This window comes from Panthera tigris, chromosome B1, assembly GCF_018350195.1.
Source record: "Panthera tigris isolate Pti1 chromosome B1, P.tigris_Pti1_mat1.1, whole genome shotgun sequence".
In the NCBI taxonomy this organism is placed as follows: Eukaryota; Metazoa; Chordata; class Mammalia; order Carnivora; family Felidae; genus Panthera; species Panthera tigris.
Genome location: NC_056663.1, coordinates 71,460,045 through 71,483,876, shown reverse-complemented (window position 1 = coordinate 71,483,876; position 23,832 = coordinate 71,460,045). Strand labels below are relative to the sequence as shown.

The window sequence follows — 23,832 nt, the reverse complement described above, 5'->3', positions numbered from 1 at the left end:
CTGTTTCATCTCACAAGCTCACTTCTCTATATCCTATCCTTTAAAATCACAAGGGAAGAACGAGAGATGTAGGTTTTGGTTTTAGTAGTCTTAATTGTTTTTAATATTTTTTATGACATATGTAAGGAAAAAAGTCCTCTTATCTCTCAAGTTTTAGGTATTTTTACTCCTAAAACAGGTTAGATGGTTTCTAGAGTCTGTTTTAGGCCCAGAATTGGTCGACTCATGTCTTCTAAGCATGCTTATCAGTCAATATTACCTTTAACGTATCCCTTCTGTAATTAATGTGTACAACAGAATTATATGCATATGGGTGTATAATGAGATTAGAAGTTATTACAAATCCTTGCCTTGTACCAGTAGGTTCTGTAGTTACCTGCTATAATGCCTGAGGATGTCATCGCCAAATTTGATTCTTTGAGTTGAAGTGTATTTCTGGGAGATCTGTGTAAAATATCTGTACATAAAATATCTTGGGGCAGCAAAGACTATATTGGTCATAGAGGTTTTACATCTGATCATGAAGAAAGATTTCTCAATCTGAGGTAAACATCACATTGAGAAATTGGTTTCCAAGTGGCAACATTTTATGTATATATATATATATATATATATATATATATATGTATACAACCAGTCATATATTTTATAACAGTTTTGATTGCAAAAATTAAAGGGAATATATGTAATTTGAGGCATTGTCGGTTACTTTCCTGGCTGAAGGAAACAAGCTTTTCTTAGATTAATTTATAATTTCCCTGATGCACTAAATTCAAATCCTTGAGTAATTGGTGCCTGGGTTGCTAAGGTTAACCACCGAATTGACACTACTTAGAAAACCCAAGTGGAATCCTATTTAAAAAAGAAAAAAGAAAAAAGAAAACGGTGTTGCTTCAAAAATATCTACTTTTTTCTAATTTGTAGTGAAAAGAACATCTCCTTATTTCTTTCACTAGTATGTTCACCTTTAAGGGAAGAACGCTTCTCAATCCAAAAGACTTAAAGAGAGTAGAATAAATAATTTACCTATATTCTTTGTAAACACATACTAAGTTGTACAATCATGTGTTGAAAGGGAAGTTATTAAATATTTTCTGCTTCCAGACACCATGGGCAGGGCACTAAGAAAGGGCACTCTGCCTCTTTCGCAGACAACCCCTCCCCACTGTGTGAGCAATGCCAGAGTCACCTGTAAAAACCCAAAGGGAATAGGAGGGGTTTAGGGTATGGTTTCGCCGATTTCCCAGTTCTCTTTATGGCATGGCATGTTCGTGCTGTTTCTCTTTCTGTAAGGCTGCATTAAACACTATAATTTATTATAGTCATAAAAATCAAGATTTCAGGGTGGATTGGGACCTTCAGAATTCTGACGAGTATTGAACCACTTCCATTTGGTAGCTGATCATGTATGGAAGTTAAATCACTTTTTCCCATGGCACACAATTCATCAGGGGCAGAGCCAAGACTAAAAATGACATATCTGATGTCTAATTATTTTGGTGAATTTGACATCAGATGACCATTCTGAGGGTTAAATACATGGGAAATGCTGGCTGTATATGTAGTTCTTAACATGTAGCAGTGGTGTAGCAAGAACAGGGTGATGGAGTTTCTACCCTGGCTCAATAGTTTTTAAAGCCATAGTTTAGAACTTGGACAAATAAATAATGTTTTCTGGGAAAAACATTTTATCACCGACATTGTCTCAAATTGTGGGCACTTTATTACTGTTTTTACATGGTCTATAAAGTACCCTAGTGTGGATGACTCCCAGTGTCCTACAAATGCTATGCTACAGGTAAGCAGTAAATTAACAATGTCCTTTTAAGTTCCAATACAATACAACAAACGACCCAACTGCTGGTAACTTTCAGATGAGATTCAGGCCAGAAGCCCAGGGAACACGAGACAGAAATGAGGTTTGAGCATGTACCCTGCCTTTGTCATATAATGAATTTCGTCTCCCAGAGACACCCAAGTTCAGCTTTTGGCTTAGCACTCGTAAGAATATAGAAATATGAGACTGGGAGAATAAATAACTTGTTTTTTACAAGCTCATTATATTATATATCCTAAAATGTAATGCCAAATGTTTTATTGGAATAGAGTAATTAAATGTCTTTTAAAAAAATAGCCTCCATTGCTTTATTTAATGTTTGTTATTTTGGATATAAAAGCAGAACTTAGCTAGTCAAATGACCTGGTTTGGCAGAATATTCACTTTTTTTAGCAAACAAACTGGCCCCCACACAGACCCACACTAAAGTTTACAGAGTTCAGCTTCTGTACCAGTTGAAACTAGAGCCTACCTAAGAGCACAGAGAGAAAACTGATTGGCTGATGCAGGGCGAGGAGGATATATAAAAGGCCTCTGTGGAACATCTGGGAAGGTCAGTGATATCACCTGTTCAGAGTCAAACCTTGGAGCTTCTCAGACGGTACATTTTCACCATGAGTGGGTGCCCATTTTTAGGAAACAACTTTGGGTGAGTATTTACCTCTATTTTAAGTATGGTTAGGCACTTAGAAATGCCAAGTAAGAACGCTTCAATTTCTGAATTTCAAATGCATTGAAAATTGTCGCCCATATTCTCTTGTTAGAAAATCAACTTTAAAAACAGTAGGAGAATTTTGACTACTCATATTGTTAGTTATTACGCTGTCTCAAGATCTCCTGTTTTCTCCTCACTTATTTAATCTGTAGATGTGCTTTTAAAACATTGTCCATAGAAGGCAGTGAAGACGACAAATCACAAACCGGTGTGAATAGAGCCAGCAAAGGAGGACTTATCTACGGAAGCTACCTGCATGTAAGTGGGAGAGCCCTTACAGTGTTCAGCCTCCATTGTTGGGTGCTAAATTCCACAAAGTGACATTTTCATGTTTTGGGATTTTTTGTGTTTTTTTTCTCTCAGTCACCAAAAAGTTTTCTGGACCTAATGATATCCCTTTTCATGGAATGTACGCCTTTTCAGCTTTTTAAAGAGTAATTCAAGAGACTCATATGTGAAAATTCACCTCTCTGGCAGAGATACAATAGAAGCAGAGGACATTATCTTGAGCAGAAGAGTGTAAATGATAAGATAAAGTGTAGATAACTGGCAGGCATTTCACAACTTGTGTAAATAAGACAGAGTCACTAAATCCCAGCCTAGGTAATTGCGAATGTATCCAGAAAAATTTATTTATTAAATCCTTTATCATAAAGTAGAAATGTTGAAGGTACATGTTTTCTTGAAATCGTTAGTAAATGAAAGAGGGATATTACAAATGAGGTCTTTGGCAATAAGTCTGGGGTCAATTTACAGCGTGTTTGTCTTATATATATATATATATTTTTTTTAATAGACTTTATTGACAGATTGGTTTCCATACAATACCCAGTGCTCATCCCAACAAGTGCCCTCCTCAATGCCCATCACCCACTTTTCCCTCCATATTTTTTAAGAAGTGAAATATTTAGACCCTGTGATGCTTTCATTGATGGGTTGCTGAGGATGAGCTGATAAAGAATGTTAAGATCTTCTTAGAATAGGCTCTTTAGGGAACAAAAGAGTGGAAGACGAACAGTGAGCTCAGCAAGTGACCAAATTTTTATCATACTCATTTCAAGAGGCAGAGGGATATGATTTCTCAGTGAGTGTAATGGTATTTTTTATGATAGAATCCTACCAAATATAGTTTCTTCTGTAGAGAATAAAAATCATAAATTTAACTCATTCTTTATAAGACTCATGCACTGTTGAAAAAATAGATTGCTTCCTGAGAATTTGGGAACTGGGGAATTTTTTTTCAGTATCGTATTCTACTTTTTTTTAAAAAATTTTTTTTAACGTTTATTTATTTTTGAGACAGAGAGAGAGAGAGCATGAACAGAGGAGGGTCAGAGAAAGAGGGAGACACAGAATCTGAAACAGGCTCCAGGCTCTGAGCTGTCAGCACAGAGCCCGACGTGGGGCTTGAACTCCCGGACCGCGAGATCATGACCTGAGCCGAAGTCGGACGCTTAACTGACTGAGCCACCCAGGCGCCCCTACTTTTTTTTTTAATGTTTACTTAATTTTGAATGAGAGAGAGTGAAAGAGAAAGAGAGAACACAAGTGGGGGAGGGGCAGAAGGAAGGGGACAGAGGATTTGAAGGACTCACCCTGACAGTAGTTTCAGTGCAGCAAGCACAATGTGGGGCTTGAACTCATGAACCCACGAGATCATGACCTGAGCCAAAGTTGGATGCTCAACTGACTGAGCCACCCAGGAGCCCCTTGTATTCTACTTATTAAAATTAATAAAAAAAACCAAGTTTTACAATTTCAAAATTAATCCTTCTTTTTTAAAATCTTTTTTAGCCTTATTGAAATATAACTGATGTATAACATTGTGTAAATTTGAATTATATAACATGTTAATTTGACACACATATATTGCAAAATGATTACCATCACAGCACTAGCTAACATCTGCATGGCATCACATAATTACCATTTCTCTTTGTGGTGAGGACATTTAGGACCTACTCTCTTAGCAACAGTTTATTAACTATAATCCCCATGCTATATATTAGATCCCCATGATTTATCCATCTTATGGAAGTTTATACAAAATTGGTCTTTCTATTTTTTGTTTAAAGTTGGAAAAGGTTTTGAACGCACAAGAACTTCAAAGTGAAATAAAAGGAAATAAAATCCATGATGAACATCTTTTTATCATAACTCATCAAGGTAAGTTGAACAAAAGGTTGGACAGTAACTATTCCACAGGCATTTCCCAACAATAATGAGGAAACCTACAATTCTTTTAACTATAAGATGGCTAAAGACTAAAAAATCACTTCTGTTAGAAATCCTTGAGAATATTTTACTGCCAGGTAAATTCTCATAAGGCATCCTTCTAGGGTTTATAACCGTCTTCTTTATGTTTTTTTTTTTTTACTGTTATTTGGATCAGGGAGGACTTTCTCTTTTTCCTAAATCCAAGGAAACTTTCTGTCTCTTGTAATTCACAAAAAAATTGCAAGCTAACAAGTTACTATTTTTCAACTTGGAACTTTAAAAAAACTATTTTCAAGAAATAGATCACTGAAATGTATTGTGACTTTACATAATCGTATATAAATCTGGTACTAAATGTAAATGTTAAATATGCCTAAAATGTATGTTTATTCTCTCCAGACTTCTTACCTCTGGGCAGTGGCTTTTAACATAGGAATCCATGACTTTGGGAGTTTAGAAAGTCCCTGAACTCTTAAAATTGTGTTCAAAATTTCATGAATATGTATCTTAAAGAGGTCCATGACCCCAGAATATTAAAATTTACTCTAAGATTGTTGGTGTCATAATATTGTCGAATGTCTGACCATGACCAACGACTCATGGTAGCCGGTGCCCCATTTCTAACCATGCTTCTTTTTCCTACCAGTTCTTTGTATCTTTTCCTCAAATGGTTGTTTAACTGGCTGGTTAAAATGAGCAAGTCCTCAGAATGAAAAAATAAAGATGGAAAATAAGTGGCTTGATATGTTGTTACTTCTCCTGTTTTCACGTTTACATTTTTATTGGTGACTTAGGCCAAGACAAAATTAGTAGAAGAGGAATTGTGGCAGGGTAGCACAAATTTGGGGACAGAAAATTGTTTAGAATCCCACCTCTACCATTATAAATTGTGTGACTTTGGTCAGGTGTCTTGACCAATGATTCTACTTCTCTGTCTATAAAATGGAGAGAATGACTTTGTCTTCTTGTTCATAGAGTTCTTGTGAAGACGAAATGAGTTAATGTGCCTTGAGCCCTTAGCCCAAGGTATGGCACATAATAAGCATCCAAAAAATGGAAGTATCATTATTTGATAGGGAGACTTTCCTTCCATCCTTCAGCTACAACATGTGGTCAGTGGGTCACAGAACAAGCCACACAAAATAAAACTTGAAAAAAAGATACAGAAACCGATTAATAAACATTTGATTTGTTCTTTGTCCAAATATGAAAATTAAATCCCTGAAGGTCACCTTAAATATAATTTAAAATTATAATTTGATTCCTGTAATTAGTACAGAAACGTACCCTTTACCCAAACAATAGCACCGAATAGAATGCACTAGGAATCTCTAGGATTATTGATATTCTATACTCATGTAACAACTACACTGGCTATTTAATTCATTTATTATGAAAATAATTAGCCATGGTTTATCTTATGCCAAGCCCTGTCCTAGGTACTGAGGGGAGCAGAGGAGTATAATGAAGTTTTAGACCATTCATGAGCTTGTGCTCCCATAATATTCTAAGCCTCTATAAACCAAAATTTTGTCATATTCATTAGGTTAGTGGCCATTAATGTCTCAGTTTATAGATGGAGCTGAGTATCACTGCTTTTCCACACACCTTCAGCATCTGAACAGGAAGTTAGAAATAGATTGTGTGTTATATATTAAAAGACCTAGACAACATATTTGTTGAGAGAAATCAAAATAATAATAATGAATATGAAGCTTGCAGATAAAGTGACTGGCATATTAAAACATCGAAAAAAGAAGGCTATGATAACTTTATGACTGATACGCATTTTTAGCATAAAATAAGTCTGTATTGGCATTTATTATTTTTAAATGACATTTAATTTTATTTTTTTTTAATTTTTTTTTTTTTTAACGTTTATTTATTTTTGAGACAGAGAGAGACAGAGCATGAACGGGGAAGGGTCAGAGAGAGGGAGACACAGAATCTGAAACAGGCTCCAGGCTCTGAGCTGTCAGCACAGAGCCCGACGCGGGGCTTGAACTCACGGACCGCGAGATCATGACCTGAGCCGAAGTCGGCCGCTTAACTGACTGAGCCACCCAGGCGCCCCAACATTTTATTTCTTTTTCAATGTGTTAGCCATATCTTTCATGCGATTCTGGTCAAGAAGTTTCCCATAACTTTTCAATTGACAATGATTTTTCTCGTTGCAGCTTATGAACTCTGGTTTAAGCAAATCCTCTGGGAATTAGATTCTGTCCGAGAGATCTTTCAGAACGGCCATGTGAGTTATTATATCACAATATTAGATTTATATATATATATTTTTGGAGAATGTAGAAAACTACTGTTAATTAGAAAAACTGAATACTAACGAGGGAATTATTACTTAGCAGAAACATTTAAAAAACTTTTCTGAGTGGACACGAATGTAGTGATACTTTCCCCATGCCATTGCTGCCTTCCAGCTACACATGGCTCTAAGGGTCCTTTCAAATTTCAGTTTCAGGCCCCTTGTTTAGAACTTGATTTTTTTTCCCCCTTGAAGAAAGTTGTTATGTATGATGGCAGATTGCCAATATAGCTAATATAGATCCTTTAGTTAAAAGGTATCAGGATTGTATTTCTTTTCTTTTTTTTTTTAATGTTTATATTTGAGAGAGAGAGAGAGACAGAGGGAGAGAGAGAGAGAAAGCATGAGCAAGGGAAGGAGGGCAGAGAGAGAGGGAGACACAGAATCCAAAGTAGGCTCTAGGCTCTCTGAGCTGTCAGCACAGACATTGATGTGGGGCCTGAACTCACAAACTGTGAGATCATGACCTGAGCCAAAGTCAGACGCTTAACCGACTGAGCCACCCAGGTGCCCCTCAGGATTGTATTTGTAATGAATATTTGCTGTAGGAAGATAGGAACAATGATGAGGAAGTGAAACAGTAAGAAAGGAAGAGGCACGAAGAGAGTAGTAGAAGAAAGAAAAAGAGAAAAGAGAAGAGGAAGAAGGGAATACAGAGGGAAAGCCTGGAGAGGCTCAAGAGTGGGAGGAGAGCAGAGCAGAGCTGAAGGGCACTTCTCCACCTCCCAGCCTGCCTCTTGCTCCCACACACCTTCCCCAAGCAGCACACAGCCTGAGGTCCTTGCCTTTGAGCCCCCGCTCCTAGAGAACTCTGCACAGACAGTACTCTTCTTACACATATGTATACAATTCCCATTTATGTTAATGACAACTTCTGGGCCCTCAGTAAAGAGCAGATTTGTCAAGGTGTTGCTTAACCCTAACACAGAAGTGTCCATGTTTCTTTGACCTGTATTTCTAGAAACAAACTAAGAGAGAAATTTACTTTGAAATCATTGGACATTGGGTTCCAAAATTGACTTCTCACTTGCTTCCATATAATTTTCTATTTTATTTTTTAAAATTTTTCTTTTAACGTTTATTTATTTTTCAGACAGAGAGACACAGCATGAACGGGGGAGGGGCAGAGAGAGAGGGAAACACAGAATCGGAAGCAGGCTCCAGGCTCTGAGCCATCAGCCCAGAGCCCGACGCGGGGCTCGAACCCGCGGACCGCGAGATTGTGACCTGAGCCGAAGTCGGACGCTTAACCGACTGAGCCACCCAGGCGCCCCTAATTTTCTATTTTAAAGAAAGACTAATGGGAGTGCCTGGGTGGCTCAGTCGGTTGAGCGTCTGACTTCGGCTCAGGTCACAATCTCATGGTTTGTGGGTTCAAGCCCCACGTTGGGCTCTGTGCTGACAGCTCAGAGCCTGGAGTCTGCTTAGGAATCTGTGTCTCCATCTCTCTTTTCATCTCCCCCACTCACAGTCTATCTCTCTCTGTGTCTCAAAAATAAATAAACGTTGAAAAAAAAAAGACTACCGATTCCAATTTTGCACACAATCTTTGCACACAACTTATAGTTGCTATTCATATTCAATATACATGGATGGCAAATGTTAATTCCAGTGTTCCTCTTTAAAATAGAGAGAAAGTTAATAGGAATGCACTGTGGTTTGTAGTCTATCTTGTATCTTCTAGAAATCAGAACCGATTACTCGATGTTTCATTTCTTAACTCTCAGGTTAGGGATGAAAGGAACATGCTTAAGGTTGTTACTCGAATGCACCGAGTGGCAGTGATCCTTAAGCTACTGGTGCAGCAATTTTCTGTTCTGGAAACGATGACAGCCTTGGACTTCAATGATTTCAGGTGTGTACATGTGGCTTTGTAATAATGCAGCGCGGTTTACCTTTCCATTCCAGTGGGGTAAGAAGAGAACATGTGTGCCATGTGCTGTGTGAGTAAGGAGCCCGTCCTCCTGACCCTGCGTCACTATAAACATGCGGGGATCTTAATCTCAAAGCATTTGAGAAGTTATTAAAAATAATTCATCACTCACTTTTACATATGGGCACAATATTACGATCGCTTAATTTCAATTCATTTTTTGTGCCCTGTTTTTATCTCAAAAAAACGTTACACTTGATCTTAGCCAAAAGGCCAAGAAGCCACTGCAATGAATTTTAGACAACTTATCAAAATAGCTAACGTGGCTGATACAATACATACAACTAAATTAAAAAGAAATTAAAAACTAAAAATAAAAGAGAAACAAGAGTTGATGGGATGCCTGTCAGCAAAACTGTCAGTTTAAGTTATGAATTGAACTATAAATGTTAGCTCTGCATTTCCAGGCGGCCAAAGCCATATTTATACTTTTTAAAAGGCTTTTTTCATGCCAAAATTTGAGAAGAGATTTTCTTTAAGAGTACCAGGTGAATTTAATGATGTAATAGGCTGTCTCCAACATGTGTGACAGTCAGGGGTTTAAAAATCCCTTGTGGTGGATTTAAAAATTTGAAGTCTTACAACCAATTAGATGAAGGAAGCTTAGAAGGATGGAAGAGTTTGGGTGGTTGTGGGGTGGGAGTAAGAACATTTTTTGATTGCCTGTTTTGTGTGAGGCAATATCTCATTTGTTTTACTGGTAGGATCTCGTTGGTATACTTAATACTAGGTAGTGAGATCAATAATAACATCCAAGAATATAAATTTTAAGAGGGATTATATTTATAAAGAATCTTTCAGCGCTATAGAATAAAAATATTGTTCAATGTACACCTGTCTTTACCTTAGGAAACAAATTGGTACACAAACACATAAACATATATGTATCTATACGTGTGTGTGATATATATATATATATATATATATATATATATATATATATATAAAACACACACACACATATATGCCATTTCCCAAACGATATAAACATGCCATCTTTAAATTGATTAACTGACAGCAACAGTGATGTTTAGGTAGCTCAGTTTTCTTTCTTTGGGAAGATCAAACCCCAGGTCCAACTCTAGGCAGTTATGTGTTCTCGGTGATGTCCAAGAGAGTAAAACTAATGATCTCTCACAACAGAAGAAAGCATTACAGTGATTTATAATGTCAACTCCTGTCATCTTTCTTTTCTCTTCCCTTCCTCCTTTTATTCTCAAAGAGAGTACTTATCTCCAGCCTCAGGCTTCCAGAGTTTGCAATTCCGACTGTTAGAAAACAAGATAGGTGTTCTTCAGAGTTTGAGGGTCCCTTACAACAGAAGACATTATCGTGATAACTTCAGAGGAGAAGATAATGAACTGCTACTTAAATCCGAGCAGGAAAAAACACTACTTCAACTAGTGGAGGTACATGCTCAAATACTGTCTCTAAAGTCTCACTCCCCACATCTTGTTAATTGCGCTTCTGCTACATCGAAGTTTTAAAACTCAAAGGTTTTGTCACATTCATGGTAAATAAGAACAGAAAGACTTTAAAGGAATGCTTCAACTCAAGTAATTGAAATATTTAAACTATTAAGAACTCCCTTGAGAATTTCAGAAATATTTATATAACAACTCTATGTTAATATTTAATCACCTTCTTATCTTATAAAACAATTCCTTTAAACAACCCTGCTAAACAACATTTAACTAGCTGATTTTAACACCGAGTGTAGTTAATTATTCAGTGAGCTTTATTCTCTAAAATATTCCATTATTGAAAAGTTCCACAAGTTGTGTGTTTTTCTCAATTAAACTAAATTACTAAGAGTATAATCTTCAGAATTTGTTCCTTTCATATCTTAATTCCCCATGGGTCTATAAAAGGTCTTGAGGGATTACTGTTTTTTCACAAGTAAATTATTAAATAAAGATTATATGGTCTTGATTTCCTTCACAAGGGTTTTTCCTTTGCAAATTAAAAATTTCTTTTAGTGACTTCTACTTTGCACACTGATCCCCTGGGTATTGTAAATGTGGACTTAGGTTAATATAGTATATATAACTCCAAATAACAGCTCATAAAGATACGGAGGGAAAGAGTCACAAAGTTAATTTCAAAACCAAAAATAGGTCAGATGAGAATCCATAGGTGCACAAATTTTGTTTCATTTCTACATTAAAAAGTCTTGTATATGTAAAAAAAAAAAAAAAAAAGGTTTGTGGACTCTTAAAATAACTGAGTGTTTAGTTGATTTCAGATTTCAAAGTTGCCTAGATACCATGCTCCTACATTTAGAAGAGATCATATGATATGCATGTCATAATTCCTTCATATCCTAAGACATAAGGTATTTTGAGAATAAACCAGAAGACTTCATTAAAACAACATTTAGATATGTTCATAGACTTATAGAACAAAATTGGAATTTCTGTAATAACACATTTCTTAATAAATACAGAGTAAATATTATTAATATGATTGCTTTAAAGATTAAGAAATGAAATGTAATAAATTGCTATTCATTAAATGAATAAATTTAAGGGAAAGAGAAATATTTATATACAAAAAAACTTATGACATATTTCCTATTTCAAGTTCATAATTGTTAAGTACAATGTATTTTATATATTTGAAATTTTATAATATATTTACTTAAAAAAAAATAATACTTCAGGCGTGGCTGGAAAGAACACCAGGTTTAGAGCCACATGGATTTAACTTCTGGGGAAAGCTTGAAAACAACATTCTCAAGGGCCTGGAAGAAGAATTCACAAGAATTCAGGTATTTATGATGCCATAAGTAAATATATTTACTACAGATGAAGTATTGAAAATTTGATTTAACAAATCCCTAATTTTCTTTTAAACGTTCATTTTTCTTATATTCTTTTTCTTTCACAAATGCATCTACACAAAATATATTACATGGTTGATTTTATTTTATTTATGTACAATAGAAATTAAAGTAATAAGTTCATTCTGGGCAAGATTTTGTGTTTGATAAATATATAAGGTTAATAGACCTTTTTTATTTCTATCAAAAATTTCATATCATGACCAATTCTAGACAGAAGTAGGCTCACAAAAGACTGGTCAACCAAAGATATCCTGGGTCCTTCTTAACTGCTGTCAGTTACAAATTTCTTTCACTTGAGAAAGATACTGTTGATTCCTCATTTCCCTCAAGCTACAGCCCCTCTGCCACCGTCCTCTCTTCATTACTAAATTTCTTGAAAGAATTATTTCAATTCTATGTCTGGAGAGGCTGTATCTGGAGAAGTTATATCAGGTAGCGCTTACAGCAGGGACGTTGAAATCTCATTGTATGGGTTCAAGTCCCACCTTCACCTCTTAATAACTGTAACATTGAACTTCTTCTGTTACTTAACCTCCCTTTGCATCACTTTCACTAATGGTAAAACAGAAAATAAGAGTATCTACCTAGTAAAACAGAAAATAAGAGTATCTACTTTGTAGAGTTATTATGAGCATTTATTAGATTAATATTGGTAAGGTATTTAGAACAGTAGTTAGCATAATTATTTCTTTTTCTTTTGTCTAATCCTCAATCCAGACCAGTCTATCTTCTTGTCCCATCATTCACAGATGGCCTCTAGGTATGTAAATTCAATGGCCATTTTTAATTTACTTGATCTCCTAGTGGCATTCAATAATAATGACTACTTATTCTTACTTGAATATTTTTTCCCCCTTGGATTTGGTACATAACATTCAGTCTTCCTTTAATTCTATGGCCCTATTGTCTTGATTTGTTTCCTTTATTGGCTCATTTTTCTTTCTCAGACCTGTGGGTGGTGGGATTTCACAATGCATTGGCTTAGACCCCTGTATTCCCTCTACTCTTTCCCTAGATGAACTCATTTATACCCACTGTTTTAATAGTTACTACTATGCCAATAACTCCCAAACATTTATCTCCAGCATTGATATCTCCTTTCATTTCAAATTACATATTTGACACCTTACTTTATAATTTCCTCCTAGTCCTCTCAAAAACATAATGATAAAACCAAACTTAAAAACAATTTTCTCTTCCTTCCTCTCTCATGTCAACTTAGTCTTCTACAAGTTGAAGAAGTTGTTCTCTTATAAACCATCTTGTTTGTCCAGTCTGAAATGTACAATTGATCTTTGGTACCTCCCTCTTGCTCAATCACTTCTTCAAGTTATCACCAAATCCTACCAATTTTACCTTCTAAATAGCTCTCAGATATCTCCATTGAATGTACCACCACCAATCAAGTGCAAACTGCTATTACTTTTCACCTGGTCTTACAATATTCTCTCAACTATTCTACACGTCTCCCCAGTATGACTCCATCCCAATCTATTCTCCATACTGCAGTTGAAACAATCTTCTCAAAGGGCAGAACTGATCACATTTTGCTTTTGCATGAAACCTATGTCTCCCTATTGTTTTTAAAATGAAGATAAACGTCTTTAACATAGTCTTCAAGGTGTTTTCTGATCTCATGTTGTCCAACCATACTGAATTTCCTTAAGTTGAATTTAGTTCTTTGAATTTACCACCATTTCACAGTCTTTTTATATGTTTTTCTCTGGGCTTGGAATATTCGTCCGCAGGTGACTCCTTCCCATTCTGCAGGTTGTGGCTCAAGGAAAACTCCTTCAGAAAGATCTCCCCTGACCTCCTCATTACTATAATTAATCATGGCCTTATGCTTCTCCTGTATGCTACTATCAATGTTTGCAATGTAATGCCCAGGTGATTATTTGTGTGTCTTATTCCCATCAGATAATATGCGCATGAGATCAGGGAACTCAATTTTTTAAGTGTATTTATTTATTTTGAGAGAGAGAGAGAGAGAGAGAAGAGAGAGAAGGTGAGGGGCAAAGAGAGAGAGGGAGAGAAAGACAATCCCAAGCAGACTCCTCACTGTCAGCACAGAGCCCAATGCAGGGCTCAAATGCACTATTGTAATATCACGACCTGAACTAAAACCAAGAGTCAGACACTTAACCAACTGAGCCACCCAAGCGCCCAAGGAACTCAATTTTTACTCACCTTATCTCTATCACCTTAGCATGACATTTACTAAATAAATGAATAATTAACTGACAATCCTGTGCCTACAAGTTCTTACCACACGAGCCATCATTCAGACAAATGGAAAATAATTGAGTTAACTAATTTTTGTGTCCGCTCAATTAATTGAGTTGTAAGTAAAGCATTTGTTGGAGGCAGAAGAGTAAGAATTTCCTGAAATGAATCAATAGATATCAAATGAACAAATATCTGAGGGTGAAAAGTATCAAAGAAATTATATTTATAAAATACTGAGTATAGAATATTAGTAGAGCTAATAGTTTTTCTGACTGGAAATTCTTAACTTTTCCTTTATTTCCTTTCCTGTGATAAAAAACTGTTGTCTAAAATTAGATCATTACCGACTACTCGTAGTTACTTCCGGTTTTGCCCAATCTGAGTCCATTTCTCATGATATTGATGAAAATCTCTCATGAGGTTAACAAATCACGTAAACTTAAATAAAAGGATAGAACCAGTGAGTGTCAAGAAGACCCATGTCATAATTTGTTGTGATATTAGATGTTAGGATAAGTTTTCCAAGTATACCCTTTCTGCTCCTGGTGAGTCTATTTCTCACAAAAGATGTTTTCCAAAATAAGAATCTATGATCTCTCTTGGGAATATTAATGCAATATTTCTCCTAAAGGCTAAGGAAGAATCGGAGGAAAAGGAGGAACAAATGGCTGAATTTCAGAAACAAAAAGAGGTGTTACTCTCCTTATTTGATGAGAAACGTCATGAACATCTCCTCAGTAAAGGTATTTTATTCTAAGGATCCTTTTCCCGGAATGTATGACTGTGAGCTCAAAATATCAAACCTCATGTGGGGGAAATAAAATGAAAATTTTTATTCCACTTACAGAAACAAGAACTGGGTTCATTTTATCTGTTACAACCTTATGAAGAAGTTCACATGCTCAGTTCATCTTAAAGACTTTAGTCAGAAGCTTTCGTAATATGCATCAGCCGCCGCTGGATACCAAGAGAAATTGAATATGAGTTTGCAGTTAGTTCACAGCCTAATAGGGATGGAAATGAAGACAATCGGTGTAATTGTAAACAGTACAGTAGCAGCAGGAGACCAAAAGAATAACTATTGTGAGGGCTGGGGTGGCTTGCCAGAGGAAAGAAGTTTCCCAAGCAGACCAGGGAAAGCACATATTTAGCCCCTCTGGCATAATTAACATTGGGCTATTATTTTCTGAAACCAATTGACCAGTATAATCAATACTTTCATTATATAACTCTTTTATATGTTTAGAATTTTTGTGTTCATTTGTATTTGGACCTTTTATTATAAAGTACTTATAAGCCTTACAAGTTATAAACTTATATAAGTGATATATATGTATATATATATATATATATATATATATATAGGCAGAATAGAAGTAAATATTAATTTTTATAACATTAGTATAAGGCATACGAGTATATGAAATTAGTATGAAATTCTGCAAATTTAAATGTTGTTAGGCCCAGTTTTCTATAAAACCTCTGTAAAGAATAGCAAAATTTTGTTTTTCTGCCGATAGAGCAAAGCCTTTTATTAGAGCACACATATAAGAATTTGTTTTAATGTTTTACTTTACTTTTGAGAGAGAGAGAGAGAGAAAGACAGAGTGGGAACGAGGGAGGGGCAGAGAGAGAGAGAGGGAGGCACAGAATCCGAAGCAGGCTTCAGGCTCTGAGCTGTCAGCGCAGAGCCAGATGTGGGACTGAAACTCACCAGCAGCGAGATCATGACTGAGCTGAAGTCAGATGCTTAACCAACTGAGCCACCCAGGCACCCCTATGAGATTTTATATAATGGTTGTACTCCTTGAAGCTGAGTGATTTTAAGTAATCTAAGTGATTTTAAGTGAATCAGAAAATTACTTTCAAATGAACCTCAGAATGAATCTTATTTAACTTTTTTAAAAGTAAGTCATTTTACGATTTGACTTGAAAAATAGATTTATTTTATCATGGAAGTTAAGTGTTTTCTGTATCAAGTTTTCCTAATATGATATTTAAAGGTTTTGAAAATTTAAAGTGCATATATATTACATATATATTTAAAGTGTATATATGTATAATATGTATAACATATGTATTTAAAGTATGTATATATATATGTTTGCTTTTTAAAATCTAAGGAATAAAAAATTTAAATAAAACTTTACATTGAAAACTTAATTATTTAAGGTGATGACCAAAATTAATATGACTGACCTAAATTTCTCATTAAATTAAAACTTGCTATGTATCTTACAGGTGAAAGAAGACTGTCATACAGAGCACTTCAGGGGGCCTTGATGATATATTTTTACAGGTAAAAGCAAATTAGAAGAGTAGAAGCAGAAATTGAGGAGTGGATACAGATAACACAAAAAGTATAAAGCTTATTTTGTCAGCAGTCAATTCAATATGTAGCTATGCCATTTATTTCTATTTTCTTCACATGTTCTGTATGTTTTTTATTGTAAATGTTGTTAATAAATATTTAGAGCATAAAAAAAAAAAGTATAAAGCTTAGGTGCCTGGGTGGCTCAGTTGGTTAAGCATCTGACTTCGGCTCAGGTCATGATCTTGTGGTTCGTAAGTTCAAGTCTTAAGCCCGCTTCAGATTCTGTGTCTCCCTCTCTCTGTCCCTCTCCCACTCACACTCTGTCTCTTTCCCTCTCTCAAAAATAAGTAAACATTAAAGCATAGAGCTTATAAATTGCAATCATAGTTTTAAAAAGTCATTTAGTTTGGGGTAAAATTTAGAAAATAATTGTGAAACTTCACTAGTTTTTTTCTTTTAGATAGTATGAGTATAATTTTATCCCTATAGTGGGCAGAAATATACATATATACACACACTAGTTAATTAAACATCTTTGTAATTAAATTCCACAATACATCATATGACGTTAAGTGTCCTAAAAAGCCAAAGTGTAATCTACCTCAGAAACTCGGTCATAAAATGTGTCCCATCATTACACAAGGTTGTGGAGTTATTCCTATCTTATGAAATTAAAAAAACAAGTGGGTAAAGTGAAAACACCTTTATAAATTGTTCTCTTTATCCTGCAATTTCAAGTAAAATTGTCTTCACTGTCTGAAGTGTTTGAGGTTTCCCTTAAATGTCCACCTACTCCCATAACATGTGTATAAAGGCCTCATCTTCATGTGTCATAACTTAAATGTGTCAGAACAATGGAGAACACACTAGCAAACATTAAAAACAGCAACAAAAGTAAAATCTCTGTTTACTGGGCCTCTTACTTGTATTTATTTGATTTTTTTAATCTTCTTAAATTCATTTCTTCAGAAATATCAATAAAATCTTTGACTCTTTTCCTAAATTCCTACTAAATCTGTGCCATTCAAGTTCATGCCTTGGAAGCAGAAAATGTACTGAGATTTGTTGAATGATTAGAAGAAAGGACAAAACATATAGATTAGAGGAAATAAAGGGCAGTTTTTGTTTTTGTGTTTTGATATCTTTGCCCAGAAGAAGTTTCTGAGTGGTATTAGCTGGTGAATCTGAGATAGTGTATATTTACCGTTTAATAAGAATCAATGTTAGCTGTGACTCTGACTGGTTACTTCATGTACATTATATGGAATATTCTAGACTCTTTACACAAATGCTGTAAGATGAGCAGTAGTATCTTCATTTTTGAGATGAAGAAACTAAGACTGAGACAGTAATCCAGAGCTGCTACAGCTCTTAAGAGGCAAAGTTCACATTTGTTTCTGGGGCCAACAGATTAGAAAACTCCTGCCCCTCTGAACACCCTGGATTTGCTTCAATAGACTTATTATTTCTCCTTTAGGGAAGAGCCTAGATTCCAGGTCCCTTTTCAGTTGCTGACTTCTCTCATGGACATAGACGCACTCATGACCAAATGGAGATGTAAGTCTGCCCACACCTCCCAACACTATCACCCAGCCTCGATAATCCTTTTCCCCATCCTGTTTCTTTACTCCTTTTCTCTGTCTGCTCCTGTTCCCACTATCTTTTCTTTCCTCCTTTGTGTGGGAATGAGGTTTGTTTTTTTTTTTTTAATCAGCCCGAGTTCGTTCTTTCTTTCTTTCTTTCTTTCTTTCTTTCTTTCTTTCTCAAATCAGCCCAATTACTCTCTTCCAGGGCCATTTACCTGATACACAGAGCAGGCACAACACCTAGGGCCCAGAGTACCTTTAGGGGCCCATGAAAATGTATTATTTAATAATCAGAAGAAAAAGTTAACTATAGGTTAAAAGAAGTGTCTTAATATATAACCACAACTTATTCAGCTTTAAGCCAACACAATTTTAAAATATAATTTTATACACATGCACATATATACATATGTATATGTTCATATATATAGGCATATGTGCATGTGTGTATATATACGTATATATGTACATATGTATGTATATATGCACACATATATACATATATGCATATACATATATACACATATATGTACACATACATATATACATATATGTATACATACATACATGTATACATATACATATATACACATATATACATATATACACACATATACATATATATGTATACATATATATACACATATATATATATATACACACACACACACATATATATGTGTGTGTATGTGTGTGTGTGCGTGTGTGTGTGTTTCATGGAAGAAGGGACCCATGCGTGAAGACAAAAGTGGCAAGAGCTCCTGAAAGTCATAATGCGGCCCTAAGCTTCCCTATTGTGTTCGCAGGCTAAACATAATGATGGATGGAGTCATATGCATGTAACCTGAACCAAGTGGGGTGCCAGGCAACCTACAGGTTTCATCTGGCTCTCACACGTAAACCTTCCATATGGCTAAGTGATGATAAGGTGTGAACCTTTTCTCAGAAGCAGTAATCATTACCAGCCCCTTGTTTTTAGACCATTGTGGAACTAAAGGCAGAAAAATATCCATGGAGTTAATTTGTGTGTTTGCCTAGATAACCACGTGTGCATGGTGCACAGAATGCTGGGCAGCAAAGCTGGCACTGGTGGGTCCTCTGGTTATCAGTATCTGCGCTCAACAGTCAGGTAAGATGGGGAAATTCACCTGCTTTTCTTGGTGGAAGTCACTGATATTTTGTTTCTCCGCATACATGTGCATTACCTAGGAAATGTGATTCATACTTGCTCCCATCTGAACCGCTGACAACACATTCATGCTGGCTAGATTAAGGTATTCCTATTAGAGAGGTCGTTGTAAAAATCCTTAGTCCTGGAAGTTCATCCTGAGATGAGATGGGGCAAGGTACCAGTGGCTGCATGACCTGTGAAGATATGAGGGAGTTCATCCACATAGGAATGTTTTCAACTCATTCTGGCCCAAGTTTGGACTAGACTCAAACACTTATCATTCATTCCACTAATGTCCTCGTGCCCAGGTGAATGACACAGTGAAAAAATAGTTTGTTCCCTGGTATGACTATTTTCTAAAAACTATTTCCATCTACTCCAGAGAGTGCCCAGAGAGTATTTACAAGAAAAGGGGTCAATATTTATTTAGCACTTAAAACATGCTAGAGAGATTTCTAGGAGATCTGTGTTCTTAACTCACTTAATGTTCACAATATTATAGATGGATGTAGAGATAGACATATATGAAAACAGGGAAACTTGCAAAGTTCTTTGGGAAAGGAGAATCAGCTCCAGAATAAATAGATATTCACATTTAGTCCCCAAAATTCTTTATATTGTACATGGCTTTCATCCCTATTCATCCCTATCCCAATTTCAGATTGACAAGTTATAAAACATGCATGTTCAATTTTTCATCATTTTTATAAATTTTCACTTTCCCTAGGAATAAACTCTAGACTAAAAGATTTATAAGATTCATAGGTTTGAATTTTCACAGTCCTTACAATACCTTCTCTTTCCCTGGGGATACATTCTCTAAGCATGAAACAGAACATGATTGCCTGTAGGACATGAACCCCCACATCAGTGGGTGGTGGGAATAATTAACACAACTAGCATTTCTAGCGTGTCATGATCTTATTATGTCTTTACAAAAGCCCAGTCAGAGGAAGGGATTGTAGTTTTTATTTTACAGAGTTAGGGACCAAGACGCTGAGGTTTAGACAACTTGTCCAAGATCACACGAGTTGCAAGTGACAGAGCAGAACTTGAACTCTAATTTGACCTCAAAGGCAAATGCTCTTCTGCTATAAAACTGCAACAGTTAGGGGCGCCTGAGTGGCTCAGTCGGTTGAGTGTCCGACTTTAGCTCAGGTCACGATCTCGCGCTCCGTGAGTTCAAGCCCCGGGTCGGGCTCTGGGCTGATGGCTCAGAGCCTGGAGCCTGCTTCCGATTCTGTGTCTCCCTCTCTCTCTGCCCTCCCCCGTTCATGCTCTGTCTCTCTCTGTCTCAAAAATAAATAAACGTTAAAAAAAACAAAAATTAAAAAAAAAATTAAAAAAAAGTCAGTATTAAAAAAAAAAAAGCTGCAACAGTTAAAACGTTTGACACACACAAGAGCTATTATAAATGTTAAAACCACATTTATAGACATTTATTATGAATCTAAGATGGTACTTCAATTTATTAATCCATTCATGTCAGTTACTTGACAGCTATTTGGCAGGTGGAAAATATTTTCTGATGAACAACTAAGAATTTTGTATGTTTTCATTTTTTAAAATTTTGCATACCCTCCTTTAAAAGTCAGACACAAGAACACACCCTTATCTTTATGAAGGTAGCATGACAATCATAAGACTAGGTTTTAATCTGAACCAACTTGGTCAGGATCAACGAAACATGTAATACTGTTTTATGGCATGAACTTTGGATATGGAATGAAAATAAGGCCATCTTAATGATTATACTCCTTAATTATATATATGTATATGTTATATATAATACATAAAATGTAATTTATAATATATAAACATAATATTAAATACTAATTATGGCAAAAAAATCATGAAATTTTTTTTGTTGAAAAACTTTATTTCATGTCAATGAATCTACATCTGTATATTTGTGTTTTTCCAGTGACAGGTACAAGGTATTTGTAGATTTATTTAATCTTTCAACATATCTGGTTCCCCGACACTGGATACCGAAGATGAACCCAATTATTCATAAATTCCTTTACACGGCTGAATATTGTGACAGCTCTTACTTCAGCAGTGATGAATCAGATTAAACTCATCTCCAAATCTATGAAGACATCGATTTCTCAGTCTGTGTTTTTTAAAATTTTCTATGAGTTGTCATGATACATCAAGACTCCTAATGTAATATATGTATATATATATAGGTAAGCATTGTGGTGCTCTGATTCAATTCTGTAAATAATTTTATTAACTCATTTTTGTAATAATGAATTAAAGAAATTAATTCAGCTGAATTGTAACATTGTACGTAGAAGGTTTTCCTATTAAAACCTCAATGTCCCCTAATAATTACACCTTAAGGTAAACCATTTAACATAATAATCATTATCTCATTTCGTACTTTAATAAGCTTGAAACTTCAGCAATTTCAAATACTTTGTGCAATAAAATGTGTCATTCTACACAAAGAGTTGTACAATCAAAAAGTTTAAGAGATATTTTGCCATATATTGTTTTGGAAACATTGCTCGTATTTATTAGGACTCTCGATGACCAATGACAGAAATCTGAAGCTTGCCCAGAGGGGACTTGGCAATTACTCCACTAGCTCAAAGGATTGAGAGGAGCCTGGGGATGCATCCAGTTCCTGGAGTACCATATTCCTGGAACTTCTGAGGATCCTGTGTGTCTCATCTCTTCTTTTCTGTAGGTGTTGGCTTTATTCTTCCCTGTTGTAGGCCAGCTCCTTCCTCGGGCAAGGTTCCTGCTTCCAGCACCTCTAGACCAGAAAGGCAAAGGTGCTTTCCCCAGTTCCAGTGCTCGTGGTCTGGGAGGTATAGTCAACACAGGATTGAAGTGGACATGAGTGATAGTTCCCTGAACTTTCCAGAAGAAGGGAGGAGAAAATAGACTAAACAGTGATTCAGTTCATTTCTAGTAAGTATTAGACCAAGAGTTTAGATCAGACAGGAGCTTTATTCTTTTTCTATATTGGCCTGGATATTGGCAATACTTAAATTTCTTTTATGAAGGGAGTGCAAAATATTATCAAAGGAATTTAAATGCCTATCAGCCTTGACCTAGGGTGGTTATCTATAAGCAAGCCGCAAATTCTTGATGAAATTGAACTATACTTTGGTCTCAGTTACAAGTTTTTTTCTTATAAGGATCACGTCTAGTTTGTCTCTGGACAATTACATAGAATTGCTTTTACTTACAAGGCCCTAGCATGTTTGTGTGTGTGCGTGTATGTGTGTATGTATGTGTGTGTACATGTGCACATGTACATAGTACCTGATTGTGGCTAAGCTGAAAATTATAGAGACAAGTAAAATGGTGGCTAAAAGCAATGGCTTGGGAGCTTGGGAGCAAATTCCGGCACTGCCATTTATTAACTATCTGCTCTGGCACAAATTCCAGTTTAAGCCCCAGTTGACTATCCATATGATAAGGATAGAAATACTCACCTCAACTTTTGCTTTTCTCATGCAGTAATGAAAAAAAAATACATTAACAGACGCTCTGTCACCAAGATGCCTTGGAATCTTAGAATGAATGCTATTTGTAAAGGTTTATTCTTTTAACAGACTAAATGATTTGACTTAGCTCTTTTTATTTTTACTTCTTGGTGGGATTAAACTATAGAGTTGTAAGAGTTTTTTTTTTTTTTTTTCCAAAGGATATAGTAGTAATTCTTAATGTAAAGTCAAAACAATTTATAATGCCAGTTTCTACCTGGGCTCCCATTCAAACTTGTTTCTAGTGTTAATAAGGATCCACTTCAAATTAAAATTTTTAAAGGGGATGCAGAGTTTGTATAAAGTTGTGTAATTTGGTATTCACTTTGAGATCTTTAGTATTTCCCTTTGTGAAATCACACCCAGGAACATATTGATGATTTTCATTGTGACTCCCAATTATTATGTGAAAATTTCATTGCTTTTCTTTTAGTCTCACTGGGTGAACTTCAAGTAGCTAGTTAGGGCTGGAGCATGGCACAGGCCCATGTAGAACAGCAGAGACTGAGGTGAAGAAGGTAGAAAAGAAAGGCTTCTTTGTGAAAAGTATTTAAAAGAGTTGGCATGTTATCTTTTTTTTTTTTTTTTTAACGTTTATTTTGAGACAGAGAGAGACAGAACATGAACGGGGGAGGGTCAGAGAGAGAGGGAGACACAGAATCCGAAACAGGCTCCAGGGTCTGAGCTGTCAGCACAGAACCTGACACGGGGCTCGAACTCACGGACCTCAAGATCATGACCTGAGCCAAAGTCGGATGCTTAACTGACTGAGCCACCCAGGTGCCCCAAGAGTTGGCATGTTATCTTTTAGGCATTACAGAGCTCCCCAACTGTTTAAAGCAGGGGAATAACATGATAATAATGTCTCACAGAAATGCAAATCCAGGGAACATACGGTAAATCGATGATAATAACATCTGTCAGAATCACCTGGAGCACTAATTAAAACAAAGTGTTTCGTAAGTCCTCAAGTGGCTTCTGGTCTGGGGACTATACTTTGAGAACCCGTGTATTAAGGGACATGGGGTCTAGTAAGTAGACTACTGACTAGTGGAGATAAGACATTTCTAAAGAACATGCATCTAGGAAAGGATGGTAGAAATGGAGAGGAGGTAGGTGGTTAAGTGATGGGTTACTAAAGTGTAGCTGACCTGATTAAATA

At 35.8% G+C, this 23,832-nt stretch overlaps 1 protein-coding gene across 1 annotated transcript; it reads left to right on the top strand.

The window, feature by feature from the left end:
- Positions 1-2,416: 2,416 nt before the first annotated feature.
- On the top strand, positions 2,417-22,750 carry TDO2 (tryptophan 2,3-dioxygenase). Its single transcript, XM_015538417.2, has 12 exons — positions 2,417-2,486; positions 2,705-2,810; positions 4,628-4,718; positions 6,947-7,017; positions 8,814-8,941; positions 10,242-10,428; positions 11,682-11,789; positions 14,725-14,836; positions 16,335-16,392; positions 17,885-17,964; positions 19,032-19,122; positions 21,089-22,750. The coding sequence occupies exons 1-12, from the start codon at positions 2,452-2,454 to the stop codon at positions 21,240-21,242; spliced, it is 1,221 nt and encodes a 406-aa protein (XP_015393903.2). The 5' UTR covers positions 2,417-2,451; the 3' UTR covers positions 21,243-22,750.
- Positions 22,751-23,832: the final 1,082 nt, after the last annotated feature.